The sequence below is a fragment of the Engystomops pustulosus genome, chromosome 5 (genome assembly GCF_040894005.1).
Source record: "Engystomops pustulosus chromosome 5, aEngPut4.maternal, whole genome shotgun sequence".
In the NCBI taxonomy this organism is placed as follows: domain Eukaryota; kingdom Metazoa; phylum Chordata; class Amphibia; order Anura; family Leptodactylidae; genus Engystomops; species Engystomops pustulosus.
Window position 1 is genome coordinate 166,504,766 of NC_092415.1, and position 14,531 is coordinate 166,519,296.

At 42.1% G+C, this 14,531-nt stretch overlaps 1 protein-coding gene and 1 non-coding gene across 3 annotated transcripts in view; one reads left to right on the forward strand and one right to left on the reverse strand.

Annotated features, from left to right (window-relative positions):
- Positions 1–11,641, reverse strand: part of CHN2 (chimerin 2) — a 219,834-nt gene extending 208,193 nt beyond the window's left edge. Inside the window, exon 1 of one of the 2 annotated variants that reach the window (XM_072153703.1) lies at positions 11,358–11,641. In XM_072153703.1, coding sequence (XP_072009804.1) covers positions 11,358–11,406 — 49 coding nt within the window. In that variant the 5' untranslated portion in view covers positions 11,407–11,641. The remainder of the gene's footprint in view (positions 1–11,357) is intronic. The other variant, XM_072153704.1, reaches the window with a different exon arrangement.
- Positions 11,642–14,201: 2,560 nt separating this feature from the next.
- LOC140134498 (U6atac minor spliceosomal RNA) lies at positions 14,202–14,328 on the forward strand. Its single transcript, XR_011856324.1, has one exon. It is a non-coding gene; the product is annotated as a U6atac minor spliceosomal RNA (small nuclear RNA).
- Positions 14,329–14,531: the final 203 nt, after the last annotated feature.

Sequence of the window (14,531 nt, forward strand, 5' to 3'; positions counted from 1 at the left end):
GATTACTGACGTGTTCTCTATTCCTCGGCTAATCACCGAGATCAACCCTATTATATAAATCTCTGGAAGATTACTCGTACGTGATCATTTATGGGATGTCTATGCGATATAACAAGCCGGCTTCTACTGCGCTGTAATAAAAACAGCTCCATAAGACTCTGCAGCCCTATAAAAAATCCATGTGTGAATAGCAGCATGCAGCAGATTGAGCTCCCTTTCCCCTCAGCATCGTGCTGCGAACAACAGCATATGTTTCCTGTTCTTTCCTGCAGGCAGATGATGGGTACAGAAAGTAAGAAGCTGATAGAATACACAATTGTGCCAGAAAATACAGGTTACTGGCATCATCTCCCTCTCTCCTCTTAATAATATATTTTACTATTAAAATGTAGAAAATATATTTCACTGTAGGATCTTGGGGACACTATTTTATAAGCAATTTAACATGAATACCGGACCTAAAGAAATCTTCCAAAGGTCTAGGACCATAGATGTTCTGGATCACCAAAGCTACACCACAATTTATACACACAATCCATAGAATCAGGGAGGATATTAAAATAATAATCAGATACAGGCGGTCCCCTACTTAACAACACTCGACCCCTAGTTACAAACGGACCTCTGGATATTGGTAATTTATTGTACTTTAGTCGTAGGCTACATTGATCAGCTGTAACCGTTATCAAATGTGTCTGTAATGAAGCTTTGGTGTTAATATTGATTCTTATGACAACCCAACATTTTTAAAATCCAATTGTCACAGAGACCAAAAAAGTTCTGGCTGGGATTACAATGATAAAATATACAGTTCCGACTTACATAAAAATTCAACTTAAGAACAAACCTACAGAACCTATCTTGTATGTAACCCGGGGACTGCCTGTATATTAATTGTATGACACCTATCTATAACACCTACTTCATCCCACATAACGGGAAAAATCAAGACCAAGGGATAAGCTTAATACAAAAAACGTTTATTATGACAATTTAAAACAACATTAAAAGAACAGAAATCAATTCTGAAGCAGACAGTTCAGTTACCCCTGCTATGGCATGTTACGTTAGGTGTGAACAAGATGTATTCATATGGCAATGGTTAGTGCATTACAATAGGCAAGTCATATGAAGCGGCGTCCCAGTATGTAAAGAGAAAAAACAATGTGTATATCTATATGTAGTATGCGGGACCCTATTGCTCTAGCCAAATAGTGTGGAAAGCTAACACTCACCTATAATGATTGGAAACACCAACGTAGCCGTGGTACTGCTGTCCCGGTGCGCATTTTGGCTATTGCTAGCCTTCCTCTGGGGCAACGATGAAATAGCCAAAACGCGCGTTGATGACAGCATTACCCCGGCTACGATGGCGTTTCCCAAATTAATGCTGATGTATACAGGAGGCGTGCTGAAGAGGAGCAGGGATGAGCGCTGCTCAACCCTCCCTTCTCCATAGGGAATAGCACAAGATAGAGTAGGCACGGAAATGTAAACCGAGCTCAGGCTCCATACCCGTCTATGGGTAGAGGCGTCTATATGTCCCTCAGACGGTCATGTGCATGGGGCCTTTTATTGAGAATGACTAAAAACATTGGTGGGAATTCAGACTGGTGTTTGGAATGCCAATCTTAAAATTTCCTCTCCTTCCGGTAGGGCGACCATATTCAACAAGAGGCACCTTCCTCTTAATGAATATGGGCAAAAACCAGTAGACCTGTAGACCAGATCGGAACTGGCAGAGTTTTTTTGCTATAGTATCCCACTAAACTATAGTAACTAGTGGCGTGCGGGTCGGACAGGCGAGAAAACAGTCGGAAGCAGGGAAATTCAGGTACTTTCTGGCGAAGAACGCATAATTCATTTCCCCCATTGACTTCCTGTCCACACAAGATGCTGTGTCAATAGGAGTCTGATTCCTTTTTACATGACAGAGCTGTGGATCAGAAGGGATCCGAGGGAGAATGCACAACTACCAGTAGGAGTAGAAAGGAGAAATTGAGGGCATATGTCAACTTGGCCCAACCCTGGTGCACTGAGAAGCTTATTGGCATAGATAACAATAAAAATATAATTTTCTATAAAATGTCAGATCACTGAGGAACAAGAAAAGTCAGCCTGGAAGGCCTGTAACATACTCCGTGCAGTACAAGTTGTACTTCTAAAATGATCAGGGAACTGGTAGACTTTCTTTATATGAATCTCATGTTCACCAAAACCAGGGTTGGTTCTAAGTTTCAGTGGGAGACACAGGGTTGGTTCCCTGGGAGACACAGCCTCAGTGGGCCCCTTTCCAGTGAACCTACATAGTGGCATTCAAAATTCAGAAATTCAGTCTCCTGTTCCCTAATATATTCCCTAGTTTATCATCCCAAACAACCCCCTCATGGTTATATATAGTCCCCTTATGGTTATTTTATATACAGCCCCCTCATATTATTTTATATAAATCCCCTCACACCCATGGATTAATTAGATACAGCCCCCCTCAACTCTGTTGATTTCTTATGTACAGCTTTATGTGGACCCCCCAGCAGCTCTGGGTCCTGGCACTCGCACAGGTATGCCCAGTGCTGGCGCCGGCCCTGACCAAAACCCTTTGATGTGTTAATATCCATAATAAAATATACAATGTTATATATTAACAGGCATGTATTTTATCCTATTGCAACCAGTGTTTACCGACAGCTGCAATAAAATACTTCAATCTTGGCATCTTCCTGCACCGCCGTGGAGCGTCTCCAGCAAAATGCATTTTAATTGACTGCACTTTTACCCCAGCACATCACAGCTTCTGCTTCACAGCGAGGAGCTCAATAGTGCGACTCCAACGTCACATATGGATGCAGACAGAAAGATGAAGATTTATATACACACCCAGTCAAATAAAAGGCTACTTTTCATGGGCCTTTTTTTGTCCGAAAAACAGCCAAAAATTAAACATGCTACCTTTTTTATGTGATAAAAATCTCAATATTTTATTTCTGCTTTTTTGGACTTTTGGACTTTTTGCAGTTATACACCTTTTAAAAGTAGAAAATGTACCACTTGCAAAGCCTTCATTTTAGCTCCGCACACTTACTGTTCAGCATTTTCATACTGATACTGGATCTAATCTTCATTAGCCTGGAAACTTTGTAATTTCACAGAAAAACGTCTTTTAAAAATATGGTAAATGGTCTCAGACGCCCCTGTATGTTGTTCTCTTCTCTTTGTTAAGCCGCTTCTGGGTTCACTAACACATCTGGCAGCACATTGTTTACCTCACCTGCGCATGCGCGAGACATCCCCAGGACAGGGGAATGGGAGTGAATGGGTGTAAACAAGTACACACAGGAGGCATCTAAAATTATGAGCAGAAAGTGCAAGGCAACTTGTGTGACATACACAGGAGCGGCCAAGACTAATTAGCATATATTTAAACGATTTTAGGCAAAATTACACAATTTCTGGGCTATTAAAGAAATGATCCTATATCAGCTAATCGAAAAGGAAGGCTCCGCAACTGGTAGATTCAATTTAAAGGGGTCTAACACGTATTGGCCCTTGAGATCTGTGTAGCCATACCATTGGCTATGTAGTTAGTAGCAGCAGGACTGTGAAAATGTATTTATATTCCAGGATTGTAGCTGGACCTGGTACACTGGGATGACATTTCACAACACAGCCCCTCCCCTCTTCTCTGAGTAAGAGCTGTAACAGGCTTCTGATTAGAAATAACAGAAGAAGGGAGGGGCTGGGGAGCAGTTTGAATGCAGAAATCAGAGAACACAGAAGTGTAAGGACACTACCTCAGTGCTCCAGCTACAAACCTGGAATATAAATAACTTATTTACAGGTATGTAATTCTAGAATCAATACCATTCTTTTCAGGTTGCACCCAATATATGTGGCTGAGGTAAGCTGATCAGAAGATGTGCTAATAGTGTAAAAACCCATTCTATGCTTACATCCATTGAGCCTCTACTTTACATCTAAATACTGAAAGCGGCGTGATGATTGGTGAATAAGAACTAGACCTCTCTTTCCATGTAAAATAACCTTGCACTTGAATGAAGAACGCTACTGAATCAGACAATAGCGAAGAGCATAATTTTTTGTAGGGGCTTATTTCTGTATTTTTAAAAAGGCTATAAAAAATTTTAAAGCTGAGATTTTCTGCTGAAAAGCTCCACTCAGCTTATACCCAGGTATATAAAAAAAAAAATAAAGTTAGTATTCACCCTCTGGTGCTGACCCCCGCATCCCTTTTCTCCCTCTTTGGGTTCCCGACTGGGCTAGCAGATGCACGTTTATGCCTTCTGCCAGCACAGAAACTATGACACGGCAGTGTCACATCCTGCTGACATCATAGTTTATGTGCCGGCATATCGCATACATGTGAATCTGCTGGCCTGGCCAGGAACCCGAAGACATTCAGTAGGGAGAAAAGGGATGCTGGGGGTCAGCGTCGGAGGGTGAGTACTAAGTTTATTTTATTAATGGGGCACTCTGCTGGACATTTTATTAATTGGAGGGGTTGCTGTGGACATTTCATTAATTAGGGGAGAGTACTGGACATTGTATTAGAGAGTAGCAGCTGCGTTCCCTACCCTAGGCTTATACTGGAGTCAATACATTTTCCCATTTTTTTGTTGTAAAATTAGGAGCCTCAGCTTATACTCAGGTCGTCTTAAACTCAAGTATATATGACAGTAATGAGAACCTTTTAGAGACAGTGTACCCAAATAACAACCTAACTGACTTATTTAAATGCATAGTGCCAACATGGCAATTTAAGCAGTAACGTGTTGACACCAATACAGTTGAAAGAAAGAGGAGAAATTCAGATTCTCACTGTAGCTTTCTTCCAGGGTCCCCTAAACAGGAAGAACTGTGGGGCCCAGAGCAGGAGCTCCAATAACGCAGCCTTGTCTGCACCTCCTTGCTCCTCTTGTAGTCCCAGGCAGCTAAGGTTGTGTAGCTTTAAAGTGGCACTGATAACAACACATCCTGGGTGGCCAGGGACGGCAGGAGGAGGTTTTGAGTTCTGTCTGGAAACTCAATTCTGCTGGGGTGATGGCCTGGGTGCCCACAAGGTGTGCTCCGAGTGCCACCTCTGACACCTGTGCCATAGGTTCGGCACCACTGATATATGGTATACAAAGAGTCACATTCGAAAAAAAAAATGTTAATGATATTAATAAAATACGAAAAGAAAAAAAAAATGAGATGCAAACATAGTGGGGCTTATTTACTAAGGGTCCGTCGAATGCATTTTCGTCGGGTTCCCCGACGGTTTCCGTTTTGCGCCGAATTGCCCCGGGATTTTGGAGCACGCGATCAGATTTTGGCGCTTCGGTGCCGGCTTGCACGCGACAGATATCGGGGGGCGGGCCGTTGGACAACCAGATGGATTCGGACAAAGCGCAGGATTTAACATTTAGAATTGTGTTGCAAGAGACGCACTTACAAGAACCGGGAAGAAGCAGGTGATCTCCGGCGGACCTCAGCGCAGAAGCAACGGGTACAGGAATTCGGGAGCACGAGCTTAGTGAATCGCGGTAGACCTGAATCCTCGTCGGACAATGCACCGTGGGATCGCGTCAGGACCCGGTAAGTAAATCTGCCCCACTGTGTGAAGCAGACCCCATAATAACAACTTCAGTGAATAGAAAACCTTCCATAGACAAAGACTGCACCCAAGGATGAAATGATCAATGAATCAATAACAAATAATAAAGTCTCATCTACATGAAAAGAAAGTTGATCTTTTTGTGTTGCTCATGTTCATCACGAGAGAAAGTAATTACCTGTAATCTCCTTAGCATTTCAGAATACAGAGGCAGAATTATTTGCTGATGAAAATGGAAAATATTGCATAGTTCATGTAGAGAAGTGACAGACAAAAAATTCAATCCATAAATCATACGGCCCAATTATTTTATTCATATTTGACAATTAAGTACATTACCAAAATATAAATTAGCTCATGGTAGTGAAAGAATAAAATACTTATCTGAATCAGTGTTTATGGCACCTTGAGTTGATGCGGTTTGGGATGTATAGAGAGGGCCTCTCCATACAGGGCAAGTGTCTTCTGTATTATAAAGTATGACACCTGCTGTCAGATATCACAATCAGTGCTTAACCTCCAGAACTGCATATTATTAGGGGAGTGATGTGGCACCAATCGGATGCAATATGGCACAATCTACTACAGCCTGCAGGAGAGAATGGTACAGTACGTACGGAAAGTATTCAGACCCCTTTAAATTTTTCACTCTTTGTTTCATTGCAGCCAATTGGAAAGATCAAAAGAGCTCTTTTTTTATTTTTGCTCACTAATAAAAAAAAAGACACATGGAAGAGAAAATACACAAAAATACACAAAACAAAAGAAAGAAACTTACAGTTTCCATCTGCAGACTATGCAGCTAATGTCAACCACTGGTGGAAATTAACTGTAATCATATAGTGAGATAAGAAGAAACAGATAATAGGAAAGGGATGTAGGATGAGATGATAGTGTGTGTAACAGCAAGCCCCGAATAACCACTGCACGAGGCAGCTTTATGATGCAGGTTTATTAGGTACATTACTGTGCTGTATAAATTTTGTAATGAGTAATAAGACACATTGGTTGCAGCCCTACATGGAGAATAAGTGCAGTATATTGCTATTTTACAACACAGTTATATCTCAGCTCTGGAAAATCACACAGGATTTCCCTGAGTAGTTCTAATCTGCCATAGTGATGTGAGGGCACTGGAGACCCTCCGATCATGAGCTTACTAAAAGACCAAAGGCCAGAAAATATGCACTTACTAGCTGGCAGATAAACCAAAAAACTGACAGTGTGGATTCTGATCTAGGGCAAAATCCCCTCCGTGGCCATAGCAGTTCAAAAATGAAAATAAATGGTGACCTATTACCACTGATTACTGGTGCGGCTGGAGGTGCTATAGAACCCAAACATAGGGGCAACTGAAGTGGAGTGAGATTATACAGAAAGTCTATGGGGAAGGGAGGTGGAGCAGTGAGTGACAACAGCCATGTCTCCACCAACCAAATTAGGGAAAACTGAAAATCACAGCTTTGTTTTCATTAGAAAATACAATAAAACTTCTTTAAGAACATTTTACTTTTCTGCAGTAAATCATGATCTAGAATCCCTCATACATCAAACTAATATCATATTCATATCTAGAAGGAGGGATATTTTTATATATATGTGACTTGATTTCCATACAAATGGTGCTTTGACTTCTACTGTATGTCTGTTCACATCCATCTTTTGGGAACTAGCGCCATGGACTCAGGTTACAAGAAGAAAAACACAGGGATGTAATAAGATAATTACATGAAGAGTAAAAAGCTTCTCGGAACATGGTCACAATGTAAAAGCAGACATATAGCAACAACGGGAGCGCATTGATTGATTAGTATGTACCGGCCTGGGAAGTCACGTGCCTATGTCTGTCAGAGGGAATGGAGAAAACGGAGAATACTTTACTTGTGATCGGCTATGGACTTACTGAGAGACATCAGCTCAGAGGCAGCTTGACAGCAGCGATCCCAACTCAAATATATTAAAAATTAAAGAAGCGATTATAATTGCCGCTGAATTAAATAAAAACAAATCAATAATTATGGGTTCCCCTTTCTACCGAATAACCTCAAAAAATGCTGACACTGCAAAACAGACTGGCTGCTGTAATAAATCACTAGCAGGAAAGCACTTCAGGATCTCATTAGTTCTTATCAAAGTCATTTTACAACACCACAAATGTAAGACTATAATGCAGAATAGACTATTTAAAGTCACTGACACACATACAACTACTTTGTTAAAGGGCACCTGTCACCAGGATGGGCTCCAGGCATAGTTAGGAATCCATAGGATGAGCAAGTAGTAATCTAATCTAACTGCACCAACTAAATGCCCTCCACTGAGTCCTGTCCCCTACAGATGGCGGTGGCATAGCCATATGGGTCACATCAATTGCAGTTGGAACGGGACCTAAAAGCCATGCTGGTCCACAGGCCGCTCCCACAACTAGGGTTTACACCACTGCAACTCAAAAAAAAGGTGCACTAGAAGGTCTTCTAGTAATAAATACTTATTAAACTCAGAAATCAAAAGCCTTATAATAACACTTGTAAAAAAAAAAAAAGCACTGGCCTAAAAGTAAAATTATGGCAGAAGATTATAAGCCAGGTGGCAGCCCAAACTCACACAACAATTTCAAATCCTTTGATTTATGGCAGTCTAAGTATCATAAATTCTCTACCCTCCTACACTGAGATTTACAGAACGCATCCTGCAAGACCTAGTGCCATGATAATTGTCAAAAATGCTGGAATCCATTGGTGACGTGGGTTGGGTCTGTTGTATATATATCACATTTAACTACATAAGCATATACTTGGATCCAATGCCCATATGGACCATTGCAAGAAAAAAGAACTTAAACTGATTACATTAACTTTGTCTATTGGTCTCCTTTAGGACTCCATTCCTACTTTGGTCAAAGCACAGTACTAATTTTCCTATACTACTACTCCTCTTTATGACATATCTGGACACAACACAGTGCTACTACCCAATTTACTGCATATGTGGGCACAGCACAGTGCTACTAACCCCTTTACTGCATATTTGGGAACAACAAAGTACTACTACTCTGCTTTACTATATACTTAGACAAAGCACAGTACAACTTCTCCCCTTTACTGTTTTGTTGGACACAGCATAGTACTTCTATTCATATTCTACATAAGTGGGCACAGTACTGTAGGAGAAGCATTCCTATCGCTATATATGGGCGCAATATAATACTACTACTACTCCGCAAATATGGGCACAGCGCATTACTACCACTTTTACCCTACAAACATGGTCTTATCGCAGTACTACTACTCCTATCTTTCATAGATGGACACATCATAGAAAAACAACTCCTTATATTGATATGAATCAAATACTTTCTTTTCATATCTGTCAAGGTGGACAGCAATGAAAATGAAAATGGAAGGACAGCTTTCTGCCCTTTTTGGCGTTGATCTGAATTTGTCACCAAATACACGTTGCTAACTACGTTTCAATGTAGTGTGATTATTTATACGACGTTCTGAGCCTTGGGTAGGACCACTATCACTATGTGGGTAATAGTTTCTATTTTTGGGGGGTTCCATTGGGTGGGTTTTGACTACCTAGCTATGCCTATGCTGTGGCCCCTTTCTTCTAATGATCAGTGGGAGTCCTAGGAGTGTATTTTTAACTATCACAAAGTGATTTAATAACCTAGCATTATGCCATTACATTATTAGTTGGTAAAAACCCTGCGGAAATGTCCTATTTTGTAATAATTTCAATGTATAAACACATACATGATGCTAAAGCACAACAAGCCAGATAATTGCAATTTTTTCTATGCTTCAGCACATCTTGACTTAATTTCTTTGATAACCTAACCTAAATATTTCTGCTTTCTGCTGAAATGTTACGTAGGAACAGCATACACAAGTTTCCAGCATTACCCCCAGCATAATAATGACAACAACATCTAATGTGCTTGCAGCAATGTCAATGACCCCAGCCTAGTAGTGAGCGTATTAGTCAAGAGCAGCGTATGACTGCAGTATAAATATGATTAGTTTTACCCGCAGGTTACATACAGTTTACATAAGTATTGGGTTGAGAAGGAACTTAGTATGCAGACATAATCTAGCACCACCTGATGTGGTTGCAGGGAGAGGGGCAGCTGCCCTTTAGGAAAAGTTTCATTTTAGCCATAGGCAACAATGGCAAATCATCTGTCATTCAGGAAGCAGAGCTTCTCCGCCTGTGGCTATAGCAGAAAGACCCAGAGCTGCCAATCACATACAAAAGAGCATTTACAGGGCAACGATGCATGGCAGACTACTGCCTCCGCTGCATGAACTCGCCGTGACACTGGGACTTACCTCCATGGGTTAAAATCTAAAACACAGGAAAAGATTTAACAAGTAGATATTGTTACTATCCATAAAAAACTTGCCACAATATGTTTATGCTGTTTAATAAATGGAAGCATTAAAAGGCTGAGATGATGGGTGGGCACAGTAGGTACATGCCTAGGGCACAATTGATGCAATGCATTTCGTGGAAGAGGGGCATGTATCCGAAATTTTGGAATTGGCGTGGAATTAAGAGAGGGACCAATGATAAAAGTATCAACAGCTTAGAGCTCCAAACACCTGATATCCAGTCCTCAGAGGATGATCACAACCATCTAAATCAAAGTAAGAACACTGACTACAGCAAGGATCCCTTTAAGGAAGCCTTCGGTATGGAAAGGGAAGAGGTGAACAAATGTTCATCTGCTAAATCTCCATTATGAGTCTTAAACTAGTTCTTGGTCAGTCCTTAACCTGCTGAATCCATTATTTTTTTTCTAATTTGATATATTACAAGAAGACAATGTAAGAAGTAAATATTTATTCTATAATGACACATGTAAATATATCATTATTATTATATGTATCAGGTCATTTTCACACCTTGAAGTCGTGAACTTGAGTTTTGGATTCTGTACATTTTATGTTCTCCCATCACTTGTAAATGCACTTTACATCCATTTATTTACTCCAGGAAAAAAAAAATATTTTTGGAATAATGAACAAACTGCGGATTCCACATGGAAAACTTGTAGATTTGTTACAATTGTGTGTCTTATCCACAGGTGGGTAATCTGGCATCCAAACTAATATCTGAATATCAGATGCAGGTTTTTCTCTAAATATTCCTTACAGGATGTGCCTTGAGCAGATCCGGGCTGTGTGAATATGCCCCTAAGACACTGTCTATCCACACATAGCAAGCACAATAGGATACACAGAATATTACCAGGAATAGGTAACAGCCGCCTACCCAGAAATGGGGAGTAAGATCACACAATTTCTACCCCAGAAGTTTGCAGTAGTAAGGAGGGCACTTGTTACCCAGCTCTGGGGTAGTGTCCTGCAGTTCACATCTTTAATTCCAGATGCAACTTATCCCAATTACCTGAAGTCAGATCCCAGGAGGATACTATGATATTACAGCTCATACACTTAGCTCTGCTACACCAACTCATCTCTCAAAACTTAATTTGCATAATTGCTTTCAAATGCAAAACCCCAATGCAAACTCAGCTCTGCTACACGGGACAGGTTGAGTTTTGGTTTCAAATGTCTGCAACATCTGACCGGACCAGCTCTGCTGCATATGTCAAAGTCAGTCCTGCAAGCACTGACAATACAGCTCTGCAAGCTCAGTCCATGGAAGGAACTTGCAGCAGTTCACCCCATCCAGCAGCTGCTGCCCCTTCACCCTCCCTGCAGGGGACACCTACCTGAGGACAGTGAGGAGCCCGACAGGCTGGAGTTGCTGGATGCTGCCATGCTGGACAGCTCTGGTGCGGCAGGGGCTCTCCTCAGCCCATGTCAGGCAGCGTGCATCCTCCCACTACTTCCTGCTCTGTCAGATGACGCGCCCTGTCCTTCCAGGTGTCAGTGTGTACTGTGCCCTGTCACACCGAGTGCCACAGCCTGGGCAGGGATGTGCCAACCACTGCCTCCTCCCTCGCTAGATGCTCCCTGCCCTCTCCTCCCTCTCCCTGGTGCCAGGCGGCTGCTGCTTCTTCCAGCTCAGACTGAAGACTCAACTTGTGGATGGCATCCAAGTGCTGCTATCTGCAAACATTACACATGATGTGTGTATGACAGGATCAGGTTACATTGTATGTACATAGTCACATCATAGGAAGAGATGTGTGTGTATGACAGGATCAGGTTACATTGTATGTACATAGTCACATCATAGGAAGAGATGTGTGTGTATGACAGGATCAGGTTACATTGTATGTACACAGTCACATCATAGGAAGAGATGTGTGTGTATGACAGGATCAGGTTACATTGTATGTACATAGTCACATCATAGGAAGAGATGTGTGTGTATGACAGGATCAGGTTACATTGTATGTACATAGTCACATCATAGGAAGAGATGTGTGTGTATGACAGGATCAGGTTACATTGTATGTACACAGTCACATCATAGGAAGAGATGTGTGTGTATGACAGGATCAGGTTACATTGTATGTACACAGTCACATCATAGGAAGAGATGTGTGTGTATGACAGGATCAGGTTACATTGTATGTACACAGTCACATCATAGGAAGAGATGTGTGTGTATGACAGGATCAGGTTACATTGTATGTACACAGTCACATCATAGGAAGAGATGTGTGTGTATGACAGGATCAGGTTACATTGTATGTACACAGTCACATCATAGGAAGAGATGTGTGTGTATGACAGGATCAGGTTACATTGTATGTACACAGTCACATCATAGGAAGAGATGTGTGTGTATGACAGGATTAGGTTACATTGTATGTACACAGTCACATCATAGGAAGAGATGTGTGTGTATGACAGGATCAGGTTACATTGTATGTACACAGTCACATCATAGGAAGAGATGTGTGTATGACAGGATCAGGTTACATTGTATGTACACAGTCACATCATAGGAAGAGATGTGTGTGTATGACAGGATTAGGTTACATTGTATGTACACAGTCACATCATAGGAAGAGATGTGTGTGTATGACAGGATCAGGTTACATTGTATGTACACAGTCACATCATAGGAAGAGATGTGTGTGTATGACAGGATCAGGTTACATTGTATGTACACAGTCACATCATAGGAAGAGATGTGTGTGTATGACAGGATCAGGTTACATTGTATGTACATAGTCACATCATAGGAAGAGATGTGTGTGTATGACAGGATTAGGTTACATTGTATGTACATAGTCACATCATAGGAAGAGATGTGTGTGTATGACAGGATCATGTTACATTGTATGTACATAGTCACATCATAGGAAGAGATGTGTGGGTATGACAGGATCAGGTTACATTGTATGTACATAGTCACATCATAGGAAGAGATGTGTGTGTATGACAGGATCAGGTTACATTGTATGTACATAGTCACATCATAGGAAGAGATGTGTGTGTATGACAGGATCAGGTTACATTGTATGTACATAGTCACATCATAGGAAGAAATGTGTGTATGACAGGATCAGGTTACATACGCTGTGCACCAATTATCAATATGGAATGGGGGAGGGGGGTAAATAGCGCTCACCCCCTCCTGCTCTCCTAGGTGCCGACGTGTGCTCGCCATGCTACGGTACAGTGTGAATACAGCCTTCGATAGATATTATCCTAGCAGCATATCCCCCTTCCCAACCCTTCCCCCTCTGCTAGCGGCATTATCCCCCTCCCCCTCTGCTAATTTTAATTCATTCATTCCTTTATTTATATAGCACACACAGATTACGCAGCGCTGCACAGAGCTTGCCAAATCACTTCCTTTCCCCAATGGGGTTCACAATCTAATCAACCTACCAGTATGTTTTGGAGTGTGGGAGAAAACCGGAGGACCCAGAGGAAACCTACATAGACACGGAGAGAACATACAAACTCTTTGCAGGTGTTGACCTGGATGGGACTTGAACCCAGGACCCCAGTGGTGCAAGGCTGTAGTGGTACCGACTGAAAAACAATTATCCCTCTTCCCTCCCCTCCCCCTCTGCTACCAGCATTATCCCCCTTCCCGCACCTCCCCCTCTACTAGCACCATTACCCCCCTACCTGCCCCTCCCCCTTTATTAACATCATTACCCCCTTACTTGCCCCACCCCCTTTACTAACACCATTACCCCACTTCTCGCCTTTCCCTTTTTACTAGCACCATTACCCCCCTTCTCGCCTTTCCCTTTTTACTAGCACCATTGCCCCCCTTTCTGCCCCTCCCCCTCTACTAACACCATTACCCCCCTTCTCGCCCCTCCCTTTTTACAAGCACCATTACCCCCCTTCCCCCTAATAAATTGGTGGCAACTGAGAGAACAACTTCCTGGCTCAGACTGCTACATAGGCCACACCCCCTAGCTGCTATTGGCTGTAGAATATGCATATATAATTAGCACATTTCTGGAGGAGTTTGTAGAGGTATTTGTGGATAGCAGAGATATTTTGGGTGTGGGATGAGGTGGAGGATGATGGGAATGATGATACATAGAGAATCCATCAGTGATGAGAAGTCTCCCTAATGTGAGGCTATGATGGTGGCCGGGGGTATATATACAGCACAGGCCCCTGTATATCATGTGTTGTATGAAAGGAGAGAAGGTTAGCACTCCCCTAGACAAGGATGGAAGAGGCCCTGGGCTTACAACACATATACGGTTAAGGCATGGCCACCTACCTCTGTGGCATCTCTAACCAATGTTTTTGGTTCTTTTTGATTAACCCCTTCCTGATGCAGCCCTGCTGCGGCTTTGGCTCAGTGTTGGTGCAGGGATACAGCTCCCTATATAACTAGTGAATTCATCTCTTCCCACAAACCAGGGCGGCAGGGCACATCCCGAAATCCATGACTGTCCCTCTGTAGACATTTTTTGCCACATTTTCAATTATCTGCTGTGGTGTCCAGGCCA